This window comes from Natrix helvetica (genome assembly GCF_964273705.1).
Source record: "Natrix helvetica genome assembly, chromosome: W".
NCBI lineage: Eukaryota > Metazoa > Chordata > Lepidosauria > Squamata > Natricidae > Natrix > Natrix helvetica.
In genome coordinates, this window is record NC_138555.1 from 85943230 (window position 1) to 85970653 (window position 27424).

The following is a 27424-nucleotide window of genomic DNA, read 5'->3' on the forward strand; positions in this document are numbered from 1 at the left end:
AAGAGGTCCAGGAAGTATCCCCTCTTCCACCTGCTGCAGGTGAGGCAACGCACCTGGCCGGTAAGCCAAAAGGAGGGAGGGGCGCTTAATTTATGGGAGAAGAGGGGAGCTAAATGGCACCGGAATCAGGCTTCTCTCGGCTTGTGGATAAAGGCGCAGGACCAGGCAGTCCTCGACTTACATCCGTTTGTTTAGCGACCGTTCAGAGTTACAACGGTACTGAAAAAAGGGACTTGCTTTCCACACAACCGTTGCAACATCCTCAGGGTCACACAATCCAAATTCAGAGCCTCTGCAACCGGCTTGTCAGGGTTCCAGAGGGCATCCAAAAGTCAATCAGAGTCCGAGGCAGAGGATTCCTCAAAAGTTCCCGTTGATGAAGAGAGCCATGTTGGCACATCTGGGAAAACCCGAATCTGGAAGCTTCCTGCTTTTCCCCACCCGGTTGAAAGTTCAAGATCTTGCCCCCCACATACACCCACAAGTCCATCCCATGGTCCCACCTCCCGGTGGCAGCTTCCACCCATCCAGGTGCAGAGATGCAAAGAGAAAGGATGACCTTGGCTTTCTAGAAAGAATGTTGTTATGGCTACAAAACATCTAACTCCGTACAATCCCCCACCTCCCATTTTCCCACCATAGAAAAAGCATCGTAGAATAATAGACAGGAGTGGCAGGCCAAAGATCCAAAAGAAAAGATGGCTGCAGGCCTATTTAAGGCCCAAAATTCTGTTGCTAAGTCAGACATTCATAAAGTGTCTTTTGTCCCATTTTACGACCTTCCTTGCCACCGTTGTTAAGTGAATCGCTCAGCTGTTTAGTTCATACAGGCAGTCCTCGACTTACGATCACAATTGAGCCCAAAGTTACTGTTGTTAGGCGAGACGTTTCTTGTGAGTTTCCCCCCCTTTTACGATCTTTCTTGCTGCAGTTGTTAAGTGAATTACTGCAGCTGATAAGTTAGTAGCCCGGTTATTAAGTGGATCAGGCCTTCCCGTTGACTATGCTGGTCAGAAGGTCCCAAAATGGGATCACGTGACCCTGGGTCACAGCCATGAGTCAGTTTCCAAAAATCTGAATTTTGACCCTGGGGAATGTTGCGACGGTTTCAAGTGTGAAAAACTTTTTTCAGTTCTGTTGAAACCGAAAACAGCCGCTAAATGAATCGTTGTAAGTCGAGGACTCCTGCATAAGAACGGGTGGCTCCTTCTCCCCCAATTCCTTCCTTCTCCCCTTGGTTTTTGTCCCCCCACCCCCAGGAGGAATCGTCCTACATCTTTGTGGGGGTGACCCAGGAAGCCGAGCGGGAGGAATTTTTCGACGAGTCCCGGCGGCTCTGTGACCTGCGGCTCTTCCAGCCAATCCTGAAGGTGGTGGAGCCCGTAGGGAACCGGGAGGAGAAGATCCTCAACCGGGAGATCGGTGAGTCCAGAACAACAACGTTGGAAGGGACCTTGGAGGTCTTCTAGTCCAGCCCCTGCCTCCCTGAGTTTGCCCTCCGTGGGAGAACCTTTTCTTGCCACAGTGAACCAGTGCAGTTCTTAAGGTCATTAAGTGAATCAGGCTTCCCCATTGACTTTGCCTGTCAGAAGGTTGCAACGGGGGATCACGGGACATTGCAGCCGTCATAAATACGAACCAGTTGCCCAGCTGGTCCGAATTCTAATCACATGGGAAAAGGATGAAAAATGGGCAAAAGCCACTTGTTCGTGTGAAAATAAGTGTGAAAAACGAGCAAAAGTCACGTTAAGTGTAAAAATAAGTGTAAACAGTCAAAAGTATTTTTCAGTGTGAAAATAAGTGTAAAAATGGACACAAGTCATTTTTCCAGTGTGAAAATAAGTGTGGAAAATGGGCAAATATTTTTTCCTGTGTGACATAAGTGTGAAAATGGGCAAGTCATTTTATCAGTGTAAAAGAAAGTGTGAAAAACAGGCAACTCACTTTTTAAAGTGTGAAAATAAGTTTAAAAAACTGGCAAGTCACTTTCCCCTCCAGTGAAAACAAGTGAAAAACAGGCAAAGGCCACCGTTTTCAGTGTGAAAACAAGTGTGAAAATGGACGTGTCACTTTTCAGTGTGAAAATAAGTGTGAAAATGGGCAAAAGTCACTCAGTGTGAAAATAAGTTTAAAAACTAGCAAAAGTCACTGTTTTCAGCGTGAAAATAAGTGTGAAAATGGACATGTCACTTTTCAATGTGAAAATGGACATGTCACTTTTCAGTGTGAAAATAAGTGTGAAAATTGGCAAAAGTCACTTTTTCAGTGTGAAAATAAGTTTGAAAACTGGCAAAAGTCACTGTTTTCAGTGTGAAAATAAGTGTGAAAAACGCACCTGTCACTTTTTTCAGTGCCGTTGTAACTCTGAGCCGTCCCTAAACAAGTGGTTGTAAGTCGAGGACCACTCGTATTGCCCTGGAAGCCCACAGACGATGCCCCCTAATGTTTTTTCCACAGCCGTCCCAAGAGACGCAGGAGACCGGCAATCCGGTGTGCTATGGCACAATCATGCCAGCCACCCACCCAGACTCCCATCATTTGCCCTGGGTTGTCGTGATGCCCTGGACATCTTCATCCCTGGGGCCGGACGTCCACGGCTCCCCCCCCCTGCTCCCTCGGGACAGCCACGGCCATCCAAAACCACAAATAACAGCAGAATTTTTAAAAGAATCCATTACAATCCTGAGCAGATTAAAGTTGAGTGTCTGTATTTTTACAGTGTTTCTTTGTGTGTAGGGTTTTTTTTTAAACAAAAGTTTTTGTTTTTATTTTTTGTTACGTAATTAAAATTCTTTTGTAAACAGCGTCTTGTCCCCCTTTTAACATTTTCACATGTACATAATTTATTTTATTTTATATTTCCGCTTCCAATTTTAGCCGTATAATTTTCTTCCCATATTTTCCAACGTTTATTTTTATTATATACATACACAATGTCATTTTTTCTCCCTTTAGGGATAAACCACATTTATCATTTCATTTCCATCTATTTCCTATAAATCACAGCTATCTTCAAATTCAGTTTTTTATATAATAAACGCTTTGCTTAATTAATTTGCACAATTAATAACATTAGTATATTTCACTCACATCTTAATTAGCTACATCCCATTTGCATGACTAACATATTTCACTTCATTTTACTAATCCCCTGTTCCTAGATTCCCCCCCCTCTTTTTCTTCTTTTTATACGTAATTATATCTTTTCTCCTGAAACGTTTCCATCACTTTTTGATTGACTGTTTGGACGACCCAATAACAATAGGTTTTCTCTAGCTTTCTCCGTCTAATATTGTAAACCGCCCATAAGATGGGGGTCCAATAAATTGATTTTTCCCCTCAATTCTTTTTACTTTATTCGAAAGATTAAAATACAGAATCCAAATTAAAAAAAAAACGAAGCAGACACCAAACAAAAATAGGCTAGAACAGTCATAGCTAACCTTTTTGTCGTCGCGTGCCCAAAGCGTAGGTGCGTGTGTGCCCACACCCATAATGCAATGGGTGCGTGACGACACACACACCCCGCATGCACGTTTGAAACACCCCCCCCCCCCGCTCTCCCTTCCCCCCCTCGCATGCACCGCAACCTCACCCGCCCCCTTTTTGGGGCTAGCAGGCCCCCCTGCAGCCCCCTGCGCATGGGGTGGGGTGGGGCGTGCCCCCCCTCCCACATGCGTGTGCTTCTCCTATATACACCCATGCGCGGCAAAGACCCGAAACCCAGCTGGCTGGTGGGAGAGGCCTGTGCATGCACAGTGGAGCTGAGGTAGGTGACGGGGCTTCCATGCCCAAGAGAGAGCTCCACGTGGCAAAGGCTCACCATCACGGGCCGAGAATATATATATATATTATATATATATGTTTTAAGTGTGAATTCCCATTTATTTTTTAACATTCTTGTGGGGTTTTAGTTTTGTCTTTTTCGTTTTCTTTTGCATTTTGTATCGTACTCTACTCTTCTGAATAAAATGAAATGAAAAGGAGGGCATACAAATTTAATGAATCCATTTTAATTCGAACCTTTTGCTCTGAAGGGTTTGCGATCGGGATGCCCATCTGCGAATTTGAGCTGGTGAAGGACCCCGAAGTGCAGGAATTCCGGCGCAACATTCTCTCCGTGTGCCGAGAAGCCGTGGAGACCAGGGGATCGGCCGGACCCCAGAGCCAGGCCTTGTACGTCTACCCCCCCAACGTGGAATCCACCCCTGACCTGCCCAAACATCTGTACAGCAAGTTGGACAAAGGTGAGTGGTGGGGAGACGGCAGGGGGAGCGAAGGTGCCTCAGTTTCCCCTTGGTTTCCAGCCGTTTACTCCCGATTAACTCCGTGTGAGGGACGCCGTGGCTCAGTGGCTAAGACGCTGAGCTTGTTGTTCAGGAAGTTTGGCGGTTCGAATCCCCAGCGCCACGTAACGGAGTGAGCTCCCGTTATTTATTCAGACATCCGGGTGTGAGTCTCTGAGTGTGAGGTGGGTCCCAGGGAGACAGTTGGGCCTGCTGATTGTATACTTGGCTCCTCGCTATACATCAGCGGCCCTGCCCGAACTCCTCGAGCTGATCACAGAGATGGCAGTTGAGACCCCCAGACTGTTAGTTATGGGGGATTTCAACTTGCCGTCGATGGGAGAAGCATCCGAGGTGGTTCGGGAGTTCATGGCTTCCATGACAGCCATGGACCTGACTCAATTAATTCAGGGCCCCACGCACGAGGGAGGTCACACACTGGATCTTGTTTTTGCCTCTGGCCAGTGGGCGAGTGATCTGGGAATAGGGGACTTAGCCATCACACCCCTGTCATGGTCAGATCACTCACTTCTCTGGCTTGACTTCCCTGGTGCTACCCCCCACCGCGGGGAGGCGGAACCAGAATGTCCTAGATGGTTCCGCCCCAGGCGCCTGATGGAACCGGAAAGGTTCCAGATGGAGCTTGGGCCACTTCCTGTCAACCTGACCCGCTCCCGGACAGAGGACCTGGTGGCCGCATGGAATAGTGCGGCCGCTGGGGCCCTAGACCGGGTTGCGCCTCTGCGGCCTCTCCTGTGGCAAAGAACCACCCTGGCCCCTTGGTTTACCGAGGAGCTGAGGGTGATGAAACGCCATAAGAGACACCTAGAGAGCAGATGGAGATCTTCGCGTTCCGAATCTGACCGAACACAGGTAAGAGCCTACTTAAGGACATACCTTGTGGCATTGAGGGTGGCCAAACGTCGATATTGTGCCGCTCTCATTGCATCCGCAGACAACTGCCCTGCCGCCCTGTTTCGGGTGACCCGCTCTCTTCTATCACAGACGCCGCGGGAAGCCCCTCTGCAGGGCAGGGCAGAGGAATTTGGGGAATATCTGCAGGATAAAATCACTCAGATCCGGAGGGAATGGGTCTCCTTCAGTGATCCAGGGGAGACGTCCGAGGCCAGTCTTGAGAGACCATTTTGGGAGGAGTTTGACTCTGTTGCCTCCGATGATTTGGACAGGTTGCGTGGGCGACTGCGAGCCACCACATGTTTATTGGACCCATGTCCCTCCTGGCTTGTACTGGCATCCTGGGAGGTCACACGAGGCTGGCTCTTGGGAATGGTGAACGCTTCGTTGAGTGAGGGGTTCCTACCAGCCGCCTTGAAAGAGGCGGTTGTGAGGCCCTTACTCAAGAAGCCTTCGCTGGACCCAACTGAGCTAGCTAATTATCGTCCGGTCTCCAACCTTCCCTTTTTAGCGAAGGTTGTAGAGAGTGTGGTGGCCACGCAGTTCCCACGCCACCTGGAGGAAACTGACTATCTAGACCCGCGCCAGTCCGGCTTCCGACCCGGGCACAGCACAGAGACGGCCTTGGTCGCGTTGGTTGATGATCTCTGGAGAGCCAAGGATAGGGGCTGTTCCTCTATCCTGGTTCTGTTAGACCTCTCAGCGGCTTTCGATACCATCGACCATGGTATCCTACTGCGCCGGCTGGAGGGGCTGGGGGTAAGGGGCACCGTTTTACGGTGGTTCTGCTCCTACCCTCCAACCGGACGCAATGTGTGTTGGCAGGAGAGCAAAGGTCGACCCTGAGGCCACTCACTTGTGGGGTGCCACAGGGGTCAGTCCTCTCGCCTCTCCTGTTCAACACATATATGAAACCGCTGGGTGAGATCATCCGTGGCTTTGGGGTGGGATACCATCTGTACGCTGACGATACTCAGCTGTACATTTCCACCCCGAACCACCCCAACGAGGCCGTTGACGTGATGTCCCGGTGTTTGGAAGCCGTACGGGTCTGGATGGGAGACAACAGACTTAAACTCAACCCATCCAAGACGGAGTGGCTGTGGCTACCGGCACCCCGGTTCAACCAGCTGACTCCATCACTGGCCATTGGGGCGAACAGCTGGCCCCCGTGGATCGGGTGTGCAATTTGGGTGTCCTCCTGGACGCCCGGCTGTCAATGGATGACCATGTGACAGCCGTGGCAAGGGGGGCATTCCACCAGGTTCGCCTGGTGCGCCAATTGCGTCCCCTATTGGACCGGAACGCCCTATGTACAGTCACTCATGCGCTTGTGACGTCTCGACTAGACTACTGTAATGCTCTCTACATGGGGCTCCCCTTGAGGTGCACCCGAAGGCTGCAGCTGGTTCAGAATGCGGCCGCGCGGGCAATTGTGGGAGCTACTAGATACTCCCACATAACACCTTTGCTGCGTGGGCTGCACTGGCTACCTGTGGCTTTTCGGGTGCGTTTCAAGGTGTTGGTCATCATCTTTAAAGCGCTCCATGGCACAGGACCTAGTTATTTGCGGGATCGTATCCTGCCCCATACATCCCTTCGGCCGATTCGCTCTCACAGAGAGGGACTCCTCCGGGTGCCGTCCACTAGGCAATGCCAGCGGGCGACGCCCAGGAGTAGGGCCTTCTCTGTGATGGGCCCGACCCTTTGGAATGACCTCCCCCCAGATATCAGGACTATCACTGACCTCCGCTCCTTCCGTAAGAAACTAAAGACCCACCTGTTCAATCTAGCCGGCCTGGCCTAATTCCTAATTCCCAATTTTAGTTCCTCAAGCCTGCATTTTTAAAAATTTTCTAGGGGTATACTTTTAGTTGTTTTTTAATTTAATTTTTAATTTTTACTTTTTGTATAGTTGTATGAGGTTTAATTCGTTTTTAAGGGTATGGGATATTCGTCTTTTGTGTTCGTTTTAATGACACACCTGTACACTGCCCCGAGTCCCTTCGGGGAGAGGGGGCGGTCTAGAAATATTGAAAATAAATAAATAATAAACTTATGACCAATTGCTTAGCAAACTTTTAAACCTCCGACCCCCCCTGCCCAAGGGGTATTTACAGCCTGGACTCAGAGTTCCGTCGGGTGCCTCCCTGCAGGCATATGACTGAATTTTGGCCAGTCAACAACTGGACCACAATGGGTTGTTTGCAGCGTGACGGTGTTTTACCGGCATTTACTGTTGGTTCGCTTAACATCCATGGCATTCACTTAACAACTGTAGACTTGCTTGAGGTGTGTAAAAAGCTAAAAAGGTCAGAAAAGTTCAGTTGGTCATGTGACTGATCTGTTTGATGACCGTCACAACCATGACGGGCAGGCTGTGTTACGGCCATAACTCAGGGTATTCCTGTAGATGGAGTGATTTGGCTGCCTGAATGTGATAAATTCTCCATAAATGCTGCCTTGTATTTATTGTGGCCAGTCAGATTTAGAATTATGATTTATTGCAGGGGTCTCCAAACATGGCCCCTTTAAGACTTGTGGACTTCAACTCCCAGAATTCCCTGGAACTAATGCATTGGTTTTTGATATGTTTATCCTCTGCAGCCTGATTACTCTCTTGTAATCCCTTCCTCTGCAATCTCTCAGCTGTAGCCTGATTACTCTCTTGTAATCCCTTCCTCTGCAATCTCTCAGCTGTAGCCTGATTACTCTCTTGTAATCCCTTCCTCTGCAATCTCTCAGCTGTAGCCTGATTACCATCTTGTAATCCCTTCCTCTGCAATCTCTCAGCTGTAGCCTGATTACTCTCTTGTAATCCCTTCCTCTGCAATCTCTCAGCTGTAGCCTGATTACTCTCTTGTAATCCCTTCCTCTGCAATCTCTCAGCTGTAGCCTGATTACTCTCTTGTAATCCCTTCCTCTGCAATCTCTCAGCTGTAGCCTGATTACCATCTTGTAATCCCTTCCTCTGCAATCTCTCAGCTGTAGCCTGATTACTCTCTTGTAATCCCTTCCTCTGCAATCTCTCAGCTGTAGCCTGATTACCATCTTGTAATCCCTTCCTCTGCAATCTCTCAGGTGCAGCCTGATTACTCCCTTGTAATCCCTTCCTCTGCAATCTCTCTGCTCTAGGGGCTAGGAGAGGGGGAAAAAAGGCCCAGGCATGGCTGGCTGTGGAATTCTGGGATCTGAAGTCCACCAGCCTTAAAGGGGCTGAGTTTGGAGACCTATGATCTATTGTGCTGATTGAACAGAGTTTAGAGAGAGCCAGATCACAGCAGCATAAAATTCCTTGTAAACCAAGAAAGAAAACGAAAGGATCCGGTCTAAGAATATTCCCCATTTTTTTTCTAAAATGCCTCTGGGAAGAGGATGATTCCTGCAAAGGGACAAAGCTTCCATCTGTTGTGGTCTTCCCAGGTTGAGTAATTGATTTGTTCATTTATGTGTAAAGGTGTATTACCTGCCTATCCTACCGTAGGGTAACTCTGCGTAGCTTGCGATCTTAACGATCCCAGAGCCGTTGCTGTTGCACCACCACAAAAAATGAGTCCCGATTCCCCTCCCCTTGATTTCGTTTTCTCCCGCGCCTGGCCTCCTGCAGACGCACCCGAGTGACCGTTGCTTGTCCTGCTTTTCCCCCCCTTCCTGAAGGTCGGATCATAGTGACCATTTGGGTTATTGTGTCCCCAAACAACGACAAACAGAAATACACCCTCAAGACGCCGCACGACGCGCTCCCCGAGCAGGTGATCGCCGAGGCCATCCGGAAAAAGACGCGCAGTATGCACCTCTCGCCCGAACAGCTGCGCCTCTGCGTGCAGGAGTACCAGGGCAAGTACCTGCTCAAGGTTTGCGGCTGCGACGAGTATTTGCTGGAGAAGTACCCCCTCAGTCAGTACAAGGTGAGCTCCTCCCCCCTCCTGACGCTGCAGGCGGACTTTCTCGGCACTCGTGGGGGGCTCTTGCTGTCGGGGTCCCCTCGATCCAACAGGGCCGTCTCTCAGGAACCAGGAAGTGCTTATCTCTTCGCTCTGGAATGACTCCTGCTGGAGGTCTGAAAGACCTTGAAACCCTGACTGTGTTTTTCCCCGAGTGAAGGGCCAAGAGCCTTGGTGGAGTCCCGGCGGTTGTGTCGAGGGAGTGTGACTTTTTTTTGTTTTCGTATTTTCTAAGCCTCGAAGCCAGGGGTCTCCAAACGTGGCCCCTTTAAGGCTGGTGGACTTCAATCCCCAGAATTCCTCACCCAGCCATGCCTGGTTTTTTTTTTCTCCGACGAGATTGCAGAGGAAGGGATGACAAGAGAGTAAAGGGGTTACTGCAGAGTTGAAGTCCACAAGCCTTAAACAAGGGGGCATATTTGGAGAGCCCTGCTCCAGGGGGTGAAATGCTACTGGTTCAGCCAAGCCGGTGGCAAAAAATACTAAAAAATGGTAAAAGAAGGGAGAAAGAAAGAAAAAGAGAGGGAGGGAGGGAGGGAGGGAAAAAGGAGAGGGAGGAAGGACTACAGACCCGTCACTAGAAGCAGCTTCAGAGGATAATCCAGGGCTGGAAGGGACCTGGAGGTCATCTAGTCCAACCCTGTTCCCGCAGGACATGGTTAAAGTTGATCCCCCAGTTAGATGGCTACGTAGCCACGCCCACCCAGTCATATGACCCCCCCCACCAAGCCACCCCCACAGAACCGGTAGTTTTAAAAAAAATAGATTTCACCACTGCCCAGCTCCAAGTAATAATGCTAATAAGAACTGAAGGGGGAGGAGGAGGAGGAGGAGGAGGAGGAGGGCCAGCCCTCGAGGGCTGAAGATAGAAGGCTCCAAGGGAAGCATTGAGTCCACTCCCCGCTCAGAGCAAAAACTCCACGTTGCATTGATTTATTTTGAAAACAAACTTATAGGAACATCCAACTGACCGACAGGCAGCTCCAGGTGGCTTACAAAGCCTTGGAAATCCACCGTATAATTAAAAACTCATTAACCCCCCCCCCCCCCCATCCGACATCAACCGCAACAAAAACAACACGAATCGAATCGGCCACTGATGGGTTCAATCTCCCTTTGGCAGTGGTGGGTTCCCACCGGTTCGGCCCGTTTTGGCAGCCTGGGTCACTGGAACCGGCAGCAGCCCAGGCCCACCACGCCCCCGTGCGGGTTCTCTTCTTGTTTTGGACTTCTGCGCATGCACAGAGCAATCTCTCTCTCGTTCTGCGCACGTGTGCAAAGTGCTCACGAGAGGACCGCCAGTAGCGGCTGCCGGAACCGGTTCCTGCCCTTTGGGGTCTGCTGACCAAACCCCATTTTTAGGGCCTTTTGTGAAAGAAATAGGGTGCTGGGGGGGGGGTGAGTGATGTCCCGTAGGGAAGGGGCCACCACTGAGCAGGGCCTTTTCCATGGTCCCACCACCCCATTCCCTAATTGATGGGGCCCGTAACATGCCCAGCCTTCTCGCCCAGGTGGGGTCCTTCCAATCCACACACACACCCGTCCGTCTGTCCGTCCGTCCGTCCGTCTGTCCCCTAAGTGAGAAGGGCCTGGGGGCTTTGGATGCTGCAGGGTAAAAAGACGTGGCGATTGTCCTCCCTGGGGTCTTTGTGCCCCCTTTGGCGGGGTGGGCTTGGCTGCCAAAGACAATGGGGCAGGGGGTGAAATGCTAACGGTTTGGGCCAGTAGCAAAAAAAATACTAAAAAAAAGGTTTCAAAAAAGCATTCTGACGATCGCAGGTCGCACAGCTGATCTCCGGAACTTTAAAAAAAAACCTTTTAAGCGTTTCTTTTACTACAGGTTGTCCAGAAATGCAGGGGTGGGGGTGGGGTCCCGGAAGCCTGCTAGGCCAAAAATGGGAGGTGGAGTGGGTGGGGGGGAAAGAGAAAGAAAAGAAGGAAGGAAAGAAAGAAAGAAAAAGAAGAAAGGGAGGGAGGGAAAAAGGAGAGGAAGGGAGGACTACAAACCAGGCACTAGACGCAGCTTCAGAGGATAATCCAGGGCTGGAAGGCACCTGGAGGTCATCTAGTCCAACCCTGCTCCCGCAGGGCATGGTTAAAGTGCGTTTCTGTCTTTTGATTCCCCCAGTTAGATGGCTACGTAGCCACGCCCACAGAGCAGGTAGTAAAAAAAAATTAGATTTGACCCCCGCAATGGGGCCTTGGGGGAGGGGGGGCGTGAAGATGGCTGAAGACGTATCTCTGCCCTCTTCCGCCATGCTCAGAAGGCGCCAGAAGTAGACAAGCCAGGGCGGAAGCTGTTGTGACGTCCTTGGCGCTGCCCGGTCTCCCGTTTCTCGTGACACCTGGTGTGTGTCCCCCCCCCTCCTCTCCCTCCAGTACATGAGGAACTGCATCGCCATCGGCCGCCTGCCCCACCTGATGTTGATGAGCAAGGAGAGTCTCTACAGCCAACTGCCGGCCAACGTTTTCGTGCTGCCCTCGTACGCCCGTCGCTCGGCCACCTCCTCCCACGTGAACGGAGACGTGGCCACCAAGTCCCTCTGGTCCATCAACAGCCTCCTGCGCATCAAGATCCTGTGCGCCACCTACGTCAACGTCAACATCAGGGACATCGATAAGGTGGGTGGGTGGTCGTGAAATTATATTATGTCCTCGATCTGATTTGATCTGGCTCAACGGCCCGGTCAGTTTCCATCTTTTCAAATCAGGGCAACTTGATTCAAGTTGAAATGAGGCCAATTCTGGTGACCCCAGAGCAGCAGCTTCTTATTGGCTGAGGTGGCCCCCTCCCCATTGCCCCCCCCACAGTATCCCAACCAACCATATGTGGGGGTCCCTGACGAACAGCAGGACAAGAGATTGAGTCAGTAACTGAGGGCGGAAGGGGGGACCCACCGGAGCTGAGTGAAGCTCCCCCTCGTAGCCATCTGCTGCTCACCAGGGTAAAAGGTTGCGTTGGCTTCCATACTTGGCTACCTTCAGAAGTGCTAGGTGTCACCACCCATAATCCACAACCCATAATCCACAACCCATAATCCACAACCCATAATCCACAACTGCAGGTAGTCATCGATTTATGACCACAGTTGAGCCCAAACTTTCTGTTGCTAAGCAAGACAACTGTTAAGCAAGTTCGGCCCCGTTTGACGACCTTTCCTGCCCCCGGTTGTTAAGTGAATCCCTGCAGTTGTTAAAGTCCCAACACGGTCGTTAAGCGAACCTGGCTTCCCCGTTGGTTTGGCTTGTCAGGAGGTGACAAAAGTTGGATATCGCAGCCGTCGTGGATATGAGTCAGTTGCCGAGCGGCCAAATTTTGATTGCGTGACCGTGGGGGACACCGCAACGGTCGTAACTGTCATCCTTTTTGGGTGCTGTTGCAACTTTGAATGGTCACTAAATGAGTGGCTGTAAGTCAAGGACTACCTGGAGTGGAGCCTTTAATTCCGCTCTTCCTTCCTCCTCCTAGATTTATGTCCGGACGGGAATTTTCCACGGTGGGGAGCCCCTTTGCGATAACGTCAATACTCAGCGGGTGCCATGCTCCAACCCTCGGTAAGTGGGACGGAAGGGAGAGGCCGCACCAAGGCTATGGAGGTTCTGGGCATAGATTGGGGTGGGGGTGGGTCTCCTTAAGGAGGACAAGGGGAACAACCTGGACCCCCAAACGGGGGGGTCACATCCGGCCACCCGGCTGACTCCAGAGCCGCCGCTTTGCTCCCAGGTGGAACGAGTGGCTTTCCTACGACATCTACCTGACCGACCTCCCGCGTGCCGCTCGCCTTTGCGTCTCCATCTGCTCCGTCAAGGGCCGGAAGGGGGCCAAGGAGGTCAGTCTTTGTGTTCGGTTCAGCCCCGGGTACGGATAGTCCTCGACTTATGACTAACAACGGAGCCCAACATTTCCCTTGCTAAGCGAGACAGTTGTTACGTGAGTTTGGGCCCATTTTACGACCTTCCCTTGCCACGGTTGTTAAGCAAAACACTGCCGTTGTTAAGTGAGCCACACGGCTGTCCTCCCCATGGACTTTGCTCAGCAGAAGGTCGCAAAAGGGGATCACGTGACACACACACCCTCCCCCGGGATACTGCGACCGTCATAAATGCGAGCCAGTTGCCAAGCACATCAATTTGGATCCCGTGACCACGGGGAGGTTGCCACGGTTGTGTGAAAAACGGTCATAAGTCCCATTTTTCAATGTAACTTTGAACGGTCACTAAACGAACGGTTGTAAGTCGAGGACTACCTGTCTGTACTTGCTTGCTTCTGATAGTTGCAAAAACCCAGGGGTGTCTGCGCATAAGAACCAAGAGGGTTGATTTTATCGTCACAGCTGCCCCCTTGGGCGCCTTGTGCTGAAAACCCCTGGCTGAGGGTGGGAGGGGGGGGGCTGGGCACCATTGGGGATGTAAGTTGAGAATTACTTCCAGCCCGGTGAGGAGGGGGATTCGTGGTTCTCGGTCAGGGTACCCCAACGGTGGCAATTTTCAGATGGGCAGACTTCAACTCCCAGAATTCCACGGGTTCCCCCATTCCAGTGGCCTCCATCCTTTGCAACTTTAAGACTTGTGGACTTCAACTCCCAGAATTCTTCAGCCGGCATGGCCCAGTAGGGAATTCTGGGAGTTGAAGTCCACACGTCTTAAAGTTATGTGACTGACTGGGGAATTCTGGGAGTTGAAGTCCACACGTGTTAAAAGTTGCACGGCCGGCTGGGGAATTCTGGGAGTTGACCATTCTTACAGTTGCCATGACTGGGGACCCCTGCCCTATTTCACACACCCCCCAACACACACACACACACACACACACACACACACACACACACACACTGCAGAGAGTGGCACCATGCTGAAGCTTCTGCGGTGGGCAGAGTCGGGTTGAGGGACCCTGGCAGATGCTCCTTGACCCCTTGACCTCCTCTCCCCCCCCCCGCAGGAGCACTGCCCCCTGGCCTGGGGCAATGTCAACCTCTTCGACTACAAGGACACTCTGGTGGCCGGGAAGATGGCGCTCAACCTGTGGCCGGTCCCCCACGGCCTGGAGGACTTGCTGAACCCCATCGGGGTCGGGGGCTCCAACCCCAACAAGGTGAGACTCCCTGGCAAGGCTGGCCGGGGTGTGTGGGGTGGGGGCGTATTAAGTGGGGCCCTGGGTTTTGGGAGGAGGGGGTCTTTGACCTCCCTCTTTGCTGCTGCTACAGGAGACCCCCTGCCTGGAACTGGAGTTCACTTGGTACAGCCACCCGGTTAAATTTGCCGACGCGGCGAAATCGAGGAACACGCCAACTGGGCCATGTCGAGGGAGCTGGGCCTGAACTACTGCATGGTGGGCTTGGTAAGGGCGGGGGGGGGGGGGGCACGTGTGCCGAAGGAGGTTTGAGACTTTGGGAAGAGGGCGGAGAAGAGCAGCGAAGGGGACGGAAGGCCTAAAGGAGGCCAAGGCATAAGAAAAACCGAAAAGAAGGACACAAGGTCCCAATATTTGTGGGGCTGCCCCAAAGGAGAGGGAGCCCCACCTGTTCTCCAAAGCACCGGAGGACAAGAAGCAACGGAGGGAAACTAAGGAAGGAGAGAAGCAACCTGGGATTCAGGAGAAGCTTCCTAACAGGGAGGATAATTAGCCAGTGGAACAGCTTGCCACCAGAAATGTTGGGTGCTCCATCACTGGAGGCTTTTAAGAAGAGGCTCGTCTGAAATGGCGTAGGCTCTCTCGGGAAGTGGGCTGGACTAGAAGACCTCCAAGGTCCCTTCCAGCTCTATTCCGATTGGATGCCAGGACAGAGGTGGCAGTAGGGTTGCTGGCTGGGGAATTCTGGGAGTTGAAAATGGCCAAACTCTGTTCTAGCGGGTTCCGTCTTGCTGTGATCCATAAAGAGGAGGGGGCTGACTTCTCTTTCTCCCCCCCCCCCATTCCAGAGCAACCGCCTGGCCCGCGACAGCTCGCTGGACGAAAGCGAATTGGAGCAGCTGCGTAACATTTGCAACCGAGATCCGCTGTCGGAGATCACAGAGCAGGAGAAGGACTTCCTTTGGCGCCACCGGTGGGTTCCAGGCACCGAGTGGGGTCCATTGGCAGCCGTGGCTGCCCCCCCCCTCCGCCCTGTCCCCCCATCCTCGCCTTCAGCTGTCCCCTCCTCTCTTTCCAGGCACTACTGCGTCAACCTCCCGGAGACGCTGCCCAAGTTGTTGCTGTCCGTCAAGTGGAATTCGCGAGACGAGGTGGCCCAGGTGAGCAGAGCCCCCCCCCCAATCCTTGGCTTTCCAGCTGGGACCCATGGGAAATTTCCGGGCTGAGGGGAGGGGAGGCAGTGGTGGTTTGGCTCCTGGCAGACAGGAGCCCTCCCCCCCCCAACCAGAATGAGAGAACTCACTACGGCCAACTCGCTCGCTGCGGGACAATAAAACCATTCAATTTAATTTTTTAAGGTAATGAAAAGGTTGTCCCAAAGATGCTTTTTTCCCCTCAAGAGGCAACTGGACTTTCTTTCGTTTTTTCTTTAAGAGGTTTCGCTTCTCATCCCCAGAAGCTTCCTCGGCTCTGGCAGAATGATGGGGAAGCTTCTTGGGAGGAGAAGCGAAACGTCTTCAAAGAAAAAACACCAAGAAAGTCCAGTTGTCGCTTGGAAAAAGCAACTTTGGGGCAACCACAACCTGGATGAGGGAGAATTTCCCGAGATACAATTAAAATCTTCTGTTAACTTTTGTCCTTCACATTTTGTTTCCGTCTCTCCTTTGGCATCACTTCTTTAATCGGTCTATTCCGCTATTTCTTCACTGTTAGTGCAATGCTTGTCCCGAGGCAACTGGACTTTGCTTTTCTTTGAAGACCAATATAAATCCTTCCATTCCCCACCACCCCAGTCAGAGCCGAAGACGCTTCAAAGAAAAACCAGGAAGTCCAGTTGTCGCTGGGGGGGGGAGGGGGGGAAGCACCTTTGGGAGAACTGTGTCCTGGATGACGGAGAAGCTCCGTAGACGTCTTCATGGTTATTGGAGGGGTCCTTGGTGCCCTCTGAGCTGGGGGGGGGTTTCCTTGCAGACGTTTCGAGACGTATATCGGAATAACAGATTAACAGTTGGAAGGGACCTCAGAGGTCATCTAGACCAACCCTCTGCCCGGGCAGGGGACCCTATATTGTTTCAGAAAAAAATAGCTTCCAATCTCAAAAACCTCGTTGGTGATTCACTTAACGACTGCAGCCAAAAAAGCCACAAAGTGAACAAGCGTTTGGCTAAGCAGCCGAGATTTTGGGCTCAATTGTAAGTCGAAAACTATAGTTTGCAGCACCTTGAGGTTTTCCGCCAGTTCAGGAGAGCCCTGCAGTGATGGCCACCATTCTTCCCTCTTTCTCTCCCCCCCCCTTACTCCCCCACCCCCACCCCAGATGTACTGCCTCCTCCGGGAATGGCCCCTGATCAAACCTGAGCTGTCCATGGAGCTGCTGGACTGCAACTTTCCCGACCCGGTCATCCGGGAGTTTGCGCTGAAGTGCCTGCTCAAAGGACTGACGGACGACAAACTCTCCCAGTATCTCATCCAGCTGGTGCAGGTTAGGTTGGGCCAGTGGGTGGGCACATCCACCTCACCCAAGCGATGCCAGGGGGGCTAATTTCGGGACTCCAGGGCTCGGAGGGGCCTTCAGGGAGAAGGGGGAGCAGAGACCGGTTCCCGGAACGGCTTGCAGTGTAGGGGAGGGGGGAGAGTGTGAATGGGTTTGGGGGGGGCAGGAATGGGAGGGGGGAGAAAGGGTTCCCGGGTCACTTCCGGTCACACCAGGACCTGGGAAAGAGGCACTTCTTACAGAATAACTGTCAGGCAGAATAGCGGAGAGGGAAGGGACCTTGGAGGTCATCCAGACCAGCCCCCTTCTCATGCAGGAGACCCTGTATCTGTGATGGTGAACCTATATGACACGTGTGCCACAGGTGGCACCCAGAGCCTTCTCCGTGGGCACACGGGCCATCGCCCCAGCTCAGCTCCACCGTGCTTGCCCATGTGCCTCCCGATGGCCAGCCGGTCTTTGGCTCTCTGCCACACATGTGCGGGGGGGGCACATGCAGGAGGCATGCGCATACGTGGGGGGGGGAGCGGAGGGGCAGCGCTCCGTTTTTGCTCCCAGGAGGCTGCAGGGGGCCAACTGGGCCCAACAAGGGTGCCGGGGGGGGGTTCATGCCTGCATGCAGGGGGGCGGGGGAGCACGCAGGATTGGGTGTGTTGGGCACACACGTGCAGGGAGGTGGGGAGCACACATATTACATGGGTGTGGGAACAGGCACATGTTGTTGCGTGCTGTCCTGCACACTTTTATCATGCAGCAACAAAAAGGCTAGCCATCACTGCCCAATATTATTTCAGACGAATTTCTTCTTATAAAACAGAAAAACAGAGTTGAAAGGGACATTGGGGGTCATCTAAATGACCAATCCCCTGGTCAGTCAGGAGATCCTATTGTCAGGGTTCCAGAGTGCACCCAAAAGTCAATCAGAGTCCAAGGCAAAGGATTGCTCCAAGTTCCCAATGTATGAAGAGAGCCACGTTGGCACATCTGGGAAAACCCGAATCTGAAAGCTTCCCGGTTTCCCCCACCCAATTGAAAGTTTATGATCTTGCCCCCCCACACCCACAAGTCCATCCCATGGTCCCATCTCCCACTGCCACGCTGGCAGCTTCCACCCACCCAGTTCCGGTCAGGGAACGTTTTTGCTCCCAGGAGGCTGCAGGATAACCTTGGCTTTCTAGAAAGAATGCTGTTATGGCTACCTGTCGTCTAACTCTCTACAATCCCATTTTCCCACCATAGAAAATGCACAGTAGAATAATAGAAAGTGTGACAGGCCTAAGATCCAAAAGAAAATATGGCTGCAGGCCTGACATCTATATTCTTTTAGAAAAAGTAGCTTCCAATCTCTTCTTAAAAACAGAATAATAGAGTGGAAGGGGCCTGGGAGGTCATCAAGTCCAACCCCCTGCTCGGACAGTCAAACCTTTTACCATATATATATGATTATCTTCCTTTCCTTGGTCCTCCCCCCCACATACCAGCTCTGCCTCCCATCTCTTACAGCGTCTCTGCCCCCTCCCTCTGCAACGAAGGTCCTTGACTTTTCCGCTGTTCCCCCCCTCCCCAGGTTCTGAAATACGAGCAGTACCTGGACAACCCTCTAGCCCGCTTCCTGACCATGAAAGCGCTGACCAACCAGAGGATCGGTCACTTTTACTTCTGGCATCTCAAGTGAGTCCGGGGGAGGCAGGTGGGTCGGGGGGGGGAGGGGCTGGGAGCATGGGGGGGAGGGGGCTGCAGAAGATTGACAGGGTGGGCTGTAGATAGGTTTGGGTTGTTTATTTTTTAGGGGTTTTAAGCTGGATTTCCCGCAGTCACTTCTGTTCTGGCCCAGCTCCCCAAACACGACAGTCCCCTCTGAAGTGAACGCAAAGATTCCTTTATTCGGAGCGCCGGCAAAAAGGTTTCTCTCTCACCGCAGGCTAACAAGTCCGTCCGGCAGGGAGAGGGATAGTTGTCTGCCAGATCTGTTCATCTCCCCCCCCCCCTGCCTTTGATCCCCTGAGCTCGGGTGGGGCTTCGCTAGCAGCAGTGGCTCTTCCTTCCCAAGGACCGGCCCATAGATTTCCACTGCTCTCCTCTCCTCTGCCATCTGTGCACCCGCGCATCAGGCAAAATTTCTACTCAAAATTTCCACTGCCGGTTCTCCAGAACCGGTCAGAACCTGCTGGATTTCACCCCTGATTTCAGCTCCCAGAATTCCTCAGTTACTTTAAGGCTTGTGGACTTCAATTCCAGAATTCCTTGGTCATTTTAAGTCTGGTGGATTTCATCCAGTAGTGAAAATCAATATTGTTTTACTACCGGTTTGGTGGGCGTGGCAGGGGAAGGATGCTGCAGAATCCCCATTCCCTCCAGATCATAGGCCGAGAATAGGTGGGGGCGGGGCCAGCCAGGAGTGGCATTTGCTGGTTCTCCGAACTACTCAAAGTTTCCGCTACCGGTTCTCCAGAACCGGTCAGAACCTGCTGGACTTCACCCCTGTCCCCAGGTCGGAGATGCACAGCAAGCCCATCTCCCAGCGCTTTGGGCTGATGCTAGAGGCCTTCTGCCGGGGCTGCGGGATGTACCTGAAGCACCTGAACCGACAGGTGGAGGCCATGGAGAAGCTCATCAATCTGACCGACATCCTGAAGCAGGAGAAGAAGGATGAGACCCAGAAGGTACCTTCCAGGGGAGGGGGACCGAGCTGGCGGGAGGGTGGGGTTGCCTTGAAGGAGGAGAAAGAGTTGGGGTCGTTCCACGAGGGACTCTGTGCCCCTACCCCACCCCCCGTGCCCAGTTGGTGCCACAGAGGGGGTCTTTACCTCCACTGACCTTTAAGCAAGAGAAACGAAATGCACAGGTACAGTGTAGGTGGTATCTTGCTCAGTAGTAGTAACTGTGAGAGGAATCTTGGAGTCCTAGTGGACAACCGCTTAAATAGGAGCCAGCCGTGTGCAGCAGCTGCCGAAAAAGCCAACACAGTTCTAGGCTGCATCAACAGAGGGATAGAATCAAGATCACGTGAAGTGTTGATGCCGCTTTATAATGCCTTGGTAAGGCCACACTTGGGATACGGCATTCAGTTCTGGTCATCACAATATAAAAAAAGATGTTAGAAAAATAGAATAGAATAAGAATAAGAATAGAAATTAGAATAGAATAAAATAGAATAGAATAGAAGAATAGAACAGAATAGAATAATAGAATAGAATAGAATAAAAATAATAGAATAGAAATTAGAATAGAATAAAATAGAATAGAATAGAAGAATAGGACAGAATAGAATAATAGAATAGAATAAGAATAAGAATAGAACAGAAATTAGAATAGAATAGAACAGAAGAATAGAACAGAACAGAATAATAGAATAAGAATAGAATAAAAATTCGAATAGAATGGAATTCTTTATTGGCCAAGTGTGATTGGAGACTCAAGGAATTTGCCTTCAGTGCAGATGCTCTCAGGGTAAAAGATGATAAATGATAAATGATGGTCATAGTCATCATAAATGCCATCATGAATCATAAGATGCAACACTTAGGGAGAGTCATGGGATACTAAATAAGCCATCAAATCGTACAAGGAAACGGAAGAAAGAAAACGATATGAATCGTAGAGATCCAAGCAACAAGGTGATAGTCATAAGTGGGAGGAGAGAGGGACTAGGAAGGATGAGAAGAAGGATAGTAATGCAGGGGACATGAGAGCACCTTCCAGCATTTGAGGGGCTGCCCCAAAGAGGAGGGGGTCAAGCTATTCTCCAAAGCACCCGAGGGCAAGAAACAATGGATGGAAACTAACCTGGAATTAAGGATAAATTTGCTATTAGTGAAGACAATTAAACCAATGGAACCGCTTGCCACCGGAACTTGTGGGTTCCAGTAAAAACACTGGACGTTTTAAAGAATAGGTTGGGCACCCACCTGTCTGAAACAGCAAAGGGTCTCCTTGACTGAGCAAGGGGTTGGACTAGAAGACCTCCAAGGTCCCTCCCAACTCGGAGATTCTGTTAAGATGCAGATGAAGTTCCTGGTGGAGCAGATGAGGCGGCCGGACTACATGGAGGCCCTGCAGGGATTCATCTGCCCTCTCAACCCCGTCCACCAGCTGGGCAACCTCCGGTGAGACCCTGGACAGGGCTCCTTTGGAGGGGAGCGTGGCGGAGGGAGGCAGCCCGGAATGGGGAGGGGTCTTCTAGCGGGGGCCCCCAACTTTTGCCCTTCCTCCCCTGCAGGCTGGACGAGTGCCGGATCATGTCCTCGGCCAAGCGTCCCTTGTGGCTCAACTGGGAGAATCCGGACATCATGTCCGAGCTCCTCTTCACGAACCACGAGATCATCTTTAAGAACGGGGACGGTGAGCGGCAGGGCCAGGCTGGGGGTGGGGGGTGGGGGTGGGGGCAAGGGGGCAGGGAAGGACCCTGAGGGACAGAATCGAGATCACGGGGAAGTGTTAATAGCACTTTGGTGAGACTCCAGAATTCCCCAGGCCTGTTTTTCTTCCCTCCTATCCCCCGGAATGGAGAGATTGCAGAGGGAGGGATTAGAAGAGAGTAAGAGAACCACAATTACGATACACGTCACGTATCGTAAGTGTTTTAATACCGCTTTATAAACCCTTGGTAAAACCCAGAATTCCCAATTTTGCTCCCCAGGATGTTAAAAAAAAAAGATGCTGAGACTTGGGAAAGAGTGCAGAGAAGAGCAACGTAGGGGATTAGGAGGCTGAAGGCTTAAGACATACTATAAAGCTAGTACTACTTTATGAAGCCTTAGTAAGGCCTTAGTAAAGCTGCTGCATCCAGCTTTGGTCCCCACCTTACAAAAAAGAGGTTGAGACTTTGGGAAAAGTGCAGAGAAGAGCCACAAAGGCCATTAAAAGCCTAAACTATAGGAAGAACGGCTGCAGGATTTGGGTTAGTGTCTAATGGAAAGAAGGACCGGGGGGGACATGAGGGCAGCCTCCCAGCATTTGAGGGTCTGCTCCAAAGAAGAGGGGGGTCAAGCTGTTCTCCAAAGACCCCCGAGGGCAGGACAAGAAGCAACGGGTGGAAACTAACCAAGGAGAGAAGAAACCTGGAACTAAGGAGGCATTTCCTGATAGCGAGAACAATTAACCTGTGGAACTGCTTGCCACCAGAAGATAAGATAGGATAACTTTTATTGTCATTGTTTACCGTGTCCACACTGGCACACATTGAAAATGAAATTCCGCTGCCTGCTCTCAAAGGAAATACATATTTACCCAGGCACGTTAATAACACACAGACACACACAGACATCACTGTCCATTTTGAATGCACATAGCAGAGAGAGGAAATGTGGGAGTTCACAAGCTGAGCAAGTTGTGTGTGTGTGGGGGGGCTCCCTCACTGGAGGGTATTTAGGAAGAGGCTGGACAGCCACCTGCCTCAGATGGTGTACGGTCTCCCGCTTGAGCAGGGGCTGGACTAGAAGACCTCCAAGGTCCCTTCCAACTCTGTTGTTCTGACGGTCGTTCAGGGGCCTGGATTGGGGTCTCACGCAGGCTGAGGGGCAGCCCTGGGGTCTCTCTGGGAGGGAGGCAGAATCCGAGGCCATCGGGAGACCCATCGGGCTTTCTCCTTCAAAAGATGGGTAGAAATATCGGGGTGGCCCATGGATCGGAGCCCCATACGGATCTGGAGGCCCCCACTGGCCTCCCCCCCCAGCCCACCAACCTCCCTTCCCTTCCCTGCCGTGAGACGCCTTCTCTCTGCCCCTCCTAGATCTCCGACAGGACATGCTGACCCTCCAGATCATCCGGATCATGGAGAGCATGTGGCAGAACCAAGGACTGGATCTCCGGTAAGGGGGGGCCCTTCGGGGCTGGGGGGAGGGACGGCCGTGGATGGGGGGGGGGCAAAGGGCCAGCCAGACGTTACCCACTTGCGGGTCTTTTGCTGGGTGGTCAGGCACCCTCCGAGAGACCCCCCCCCCAGGCCTTGCCTGTTCCTGGGGGGGGGGCTGGGGAGATGGGGGGGGTGCCTGCAGAGGGAGAGTCCAGCATCAGAGTGGACAATACTGGGCCGTAAGCTGGCCGGACATGCCCGCTTTCTGCCTCCTTCAAGACTCACAAGTTTTCCCCCAATTAAAAACCTCAGGAAAGATTTCACTATGAAGAACCAAACAACGATTTGGGGGGGGGGTTGTTTGCCCTCGTCTTACGACCGCCACAATTTACGTTGCTGTGTGAAACATGAGTTAAGTGAGTTTTGCAGCCTCGTTTTACAACCCTCTCCTGCCACGGTTGGTAAGCGAACCACCGCCGTTGTTAAATTTAGTCACCCAGTTGTTAATTGAACCCGGCTTCCCCATGGACTTCTCTTGTCTGGAGGTCGCAAAAGGGGATCACGTGAGACCCCTTCCCCCCCCCAACCCCGGATGCTGCGACCGCCATAAACACGAATCAGTTGCCAGGTGTCTCAATTCTCATCCCATCTTGGTGGGAACATTGTCAAAGAGAATCACAAGTCCCATTTTTCAGTGCTGTTGTTACTCTGGTCACTAAATGAATTGTCGTAGGTTCAAGGACTGCCTGTGTGTGACCCTGGGCCCAGAGATAACCTTCAGGGGGGGGGGGCTGGTGACAGCGTGTAGACTTTCTCCAAGCAAATTACAATAACAGACCATCAATAGAACACTTTGCATTAAAATTTTGGCGTGGTTTCACCTGTGAACAGTTTTTCTTCCGTATGTGAGGTAATGTGGGGCAGGTGAGGGGTTGGCATTTGATGGGGGCTTATAAATGTCAGGCTGCTTTGGAAAAGGGGGGGGGGGAGTTGTCTCAATACAGGGGTGAAGTCCAGCAGGTTCTGGCAGGTTCTGGAGAACCGGCAAAGGCTACCACTGGCTGGCCCCACCAAGGAGATTTTGCAGGGTCCTTCCCCTGCCACGCCCACCAGTAGTAAAAACCTTTTGAATTTCACCACTGGCTCAATGGATGGCCTCAAGTGTTCAGCTGGAGGGGGGGGGATAATACGTGTTTTTATATCCTTCGTTTATAATTCCCTTCCCCCCCCAAAAAAATCTTCTTTTTTAAGTTTTGTTTTCGTCTCTGCTAATTTCTTTTTTCTCTTTTGGATTTGATATTTTAACCTGGGGAAGAAACAAAAAGAAAACCCGAAAAGTAAAAAAAAAGAAATTTAGAAATAGGGTGGGGGGTGGGGGGAAGAGATGGAGACTATGGGGTGTGCTGGCCAATGGATGGCTGCAGGAGACAGCCGGGCCTGCCTTGCGAAGCCCCCTGCCCCATTTGGGAGCAGCAGCAGCAGCCCACCCACCCGGCTCCTGGCCTTCAGCTGCAGACCCCGGGGCTCCTCCCGCCTGGGAACTGACCTGCCCTCCCCTCCCCCCCTTGCAGGATGCTGCCCTACGGCTGCCTGTCCATCGGGGACTGCGTGGGGCTGATCGAAGTGGTCAAGAGCTCCTACACCATCATGCAGATCCAGTGCAAGGGCGGCCTGAAGGGGGCGCTCCAGTTCAACAGCAACGCTCTGCACCACTGGCTGAAGGACAAGAACAAGGGCGAAGGGTCAGTCAGGAGGGGGGGGGGAGTGGTGGTGGGCAGGATTGAAGAGGGGCTGGGCAGGAGGCAGCTTGCCAGGCTGGCTCCAAAGGGACTTTGGGGCAGAATAACAGAGATCAATCAATCAGAATAGGGTCGGAAGGGACCTTAGAGGTCATCTAGTCTAACCCCCTGCCGAAGCAGGAGACCCTATACAATTTGAGACAAGTGGCTGCCCAATCTCTTCTTGAAAACCTTCCAGTGATGAAGCAGCCACAACGTCTGGTGGCAAGCAGTTCCACTGGTCAATTGTCCTCCCTGTTAGGAAGTTTCTCCTTAATTCCAGGTTGCTTCTCTCCTTGGTTAGTTTCCATCCGTTGCTTCTTGTCCTACCTTTGGGGGGCTTTGGATAATAAGCCCACCCCTCTTCTTTGGGGCAGCCCCTCAAATACTGGAACTGGGCTGCCCCCTCCCCAACGCCCCCTCCCCCAGTCCTCCTTTTCTCTCGATTGGCCAAATCCTGCAGCTGTTCTTCTTTTTCTGAGCTTCTTGGATGAGAAGTGAAATTTAAGTAAAAAGTCAAGAAAAGTCCGGTTGCCCTTTGGGGGGAGCCTGACCCGGAGGACGGAGAGCCCCCCCCCCCGGGACCTTTGCCAGGCTGACCATTTCCTCCCTGCTGGTCCAGGTACGACGCGGCCATCGACCTCTTCACACGCTCTTGCGCCGGCTACTGCGTGGCCACCTTCATCCTGGGCATCGGTGACCGCCACAACAGCAACATCATGGTCAAGGACGACGGGCAGGTGGGCGTTTCCCCTCCACAGCCCTGTGAGGGGGGGGGGCTGGAAGGCCCGCCCCCAGCTGAAGACCTGAAGACCTGAGGACGTCCCCTTTGCCCACCCTCCCGTCTCTCTCTCTCTCTCTCTCTCTGCAGCTCTTCCACATCGACTTCGGGCACTTCCTGGACCACAAGAAGAAGAAGTTTGGCTACAAGCGGGAGCGAGTCCCCTTTGTCCTCACCCAGGACTTCCTCATCGTCATCAGCAAAGGGGTGCAAGAGTGCACCAAGACCAAAGAATTCGAGAGGTGGGCACAGGGTGTGTGTGTGTGTGTGTGTGTGTGTGTGCCTTGGTCAAGCAGGTCGCCCTTCCCTCCCCCAGTTCCCCCTCCCCTCCAGGGACTCCTTCGTTCCCCCTCCCCAGACCCTCCCTGAGCAATGCAGCAATCCGGTTTTCCCCACTGACTTTGCTTGTCGGAAGGTCGCAAAAAGGGGATTGCGTGACACTCCCCCCGTCATAAATAAGAGTCAGTGGCCAAACATCTTCATTTTGATTCATGTGACCACAGGGATGTGGCCAACGGTCGTAAGAGCGAGAAACGGTCATAAGTCCCTTTTCCCAGGGCCGTTGAAACTGTGAATGACCTTCTGATGAGCAAAGTCCAGGGGGAATCTGCATTCATTTACCAACCATGTGACTCAGCAGTGATTCACTTAACAACCGTGGCAAGAAAGACATAAAATGGGGCAAAACCCAACTGTCTCGCTTAGCCATGGAAACGCTGGGCTCAATTGGAGTCGTAAGTCGAGGACTACCTGTAATCTTGTGTTCCAGAATGTGTGTGTGTGTGTGTGTGTGTGTGTGTGTGTGTGTGTATGTGTCCCTGAACATCTGGAGGACTTTCTGTTGTGACCGAAGCTTCCCCAGCAGCACGAAGCCTCGTCCTCGTCCCGATAAGCCCCTTTTGTTCCGTTGACCGTGAATTCCTCCCCAGCAAAGTCTTTCCTCTCCCTCCGTCTTTCAAGAGAGTCCCCAATTCCCGACCTTTCTGAGGCTTGGAGAGGGGCCGGCCGAGATCTTTCGGACTCCATTGCAACACTTGGCAAGAATGCAGGAATAAACTAACGGTCTCCTGCAAAGTCCACTCCCCTGTCGTTCCTCTTTTGTTTCCTCTGGGAGGGGCCATTCATCATCCACCTGTGGCTTTCCTCCCAAGTCGACCCCTGTCCTTTAGCTCTTCCCTTCGCCTGGCAACTCTGCACATGCGCACACTGGGAACAGGCTCCAGCTGTTCTTCTGCCCCACTGATCTCTGACTCCGAAGGCAGCTGAGAACTGGCATAGGGCCCTGGCCCCCACTTTGCCTACGACGCAGAGCCCTCGTCCGAGCCTTCCCCAGACTCCAGGACTGGCCCAGGTTCCTCCCCAACCCTCCTCAGTCTCTGAATCTGCTGTCCGCTGGCGGGCCACAACGCTTTCCAGAGGTGGCGTGAAGAGCCCTTGGTTCTGCGGTTGGGCATCCCATCCTACGGGTGGGCTGGAGGTGGCATGGGATCTTCTCTTTCACCCCCGGTGTATCTCAGGCAGCGTCCCCCTCCCCTTTTTTTCTTCCTCACCCCTCTCCTCCTCCTCCTCCTTGCAGGTTCCAGGAGGTGTGCTACAAGGCCTACCTGACCATCCGCCAGCATGCCAACCTGCTCATCAACCTCTTCTCCATGATGCTGGGCAGTGGGCTCCCCGAGCTGCAGTCCTTCGACGACGTGGCCTACCTGCGGAAGACGCTGGCGCTGGACAAGACGGAGCAGGAGGCCCTGGAGTACTTCACCAAGCAGATGAACGAGGCCCACCACGGCGGGTGGACCACCAAGATGGACTGGATTTTCCACACCATCCGGCACATGCCGCTTAGCGAGGCCAGCCACGACTGAGGGACCCGGCAGGAGGAGGTTGGTCATGTGGACCTTCACTCGGGCGGGGCAAGCCCTTCCGGGCCACGCGACTGATTTCTCCGAGACCCCTGTGGTCCGTGTCCTCTCTTGGGACCAGCCGAGATTGCGGGAGGGGTGGCACCGGAGGGGGACCTCAGAATTCTGCCCTCCCGTTCCTCTCCGAGCCCCACGGGGAGCGGGAAAGACCCCCTCCGTTGGCAACCGTGATCCTCTCGGGGTTCAACCCCAGAAATCATCCTATGCTCAGAGACTTTTCCTCTCCCCTCCGCTGAAGCTTCCTGGGGGTGGGAGGGAGGGGGGCGCTGCGGGGAGGAAGGAAGCCTGGGGAGCAATCAAAAGAGCAGGGTAATACTTGAAAACGTCTGGAGTCCGAAAAGGAAGAAAAAAGAATCATAATTATTTTCTCTCTTTCTCTTTTTTCAAATAAAAATTTTAAAAAAACCTCACATTTGGGATATGTACCAGTCTCTAGAGGTCT

General features: G+C 52.4%; 1 protein-coding gene across 1 annotated transcript in view; it reads left to right on the forward strand.

Annotated features, from left to right (window-relative positions):
• Nucleotides 1–27405, forward strand: part of LOC309400645 (phosphatidylinositol 4,5-bisphosphate 3-kinase catalytic subunit alpha isoform-like) — a gene marked incomplete at its 5' end in the record, with an annotated part of 27797 nt that extends 392 nt beyond the window's left edge. Inside the window, 22 exon segments of the mRNA XM_081969208.1 lie at nucleotides 6–39; nucleotides 1260–1422; nucleotides 4038–4247; nucleotides 8859–9109; nucleotides 11525–11767; nucleotides 12615–12700; nucleotides 12870–12975; nucleotides 14085–14237; nucleotides 14350–14410; nucleotides 14413–14483; nucleotides 15065–15189; nucleotides 15295–15376; nucleotides 16534–16698; nucleotides 18278–18381; nucleotides 19202–19373; nucleotides 20716–20816; nucleotides 20930–21051; nucleotides 22442–22520; nucleotides 24076–24246; nucleotides 24905–25022; nucleotides 25154–25305; nucleotides 26640–27405. Of these exon segments, the coding sequence (XP_081825334.1) occupies nucleotides 6–39; nucleotides 1260–1422; nucleotides 4038–4247; nucleotides 8859–9109; nucleotides 11525–11767; nucleotides 12615–12700; nucleotides 12870–12975; nucleotides 14085–14237; nucleotides 14350–14410; nucleotides 14413–14483; nucleotides 15065–15189; nucleotides 15295–15376; nucleotides 16534–16698; nucleotides 18278–18381; nucleotides 19202–19373; nucleotides 20716–20816; nucleotides 20930–21051; nucleotides 22442–22520; nucleotides 24076–24246; nucleotides 24905–25022; nucleotides 25154–25305; nucleotides 26640–26925 (3055 nt within the window). The 3' untranslated portion in view covers nucleotides 26926–27405.
• Between the last annotated feature and the right edge of the window lie 19 nt (nucleotides 27406–27424).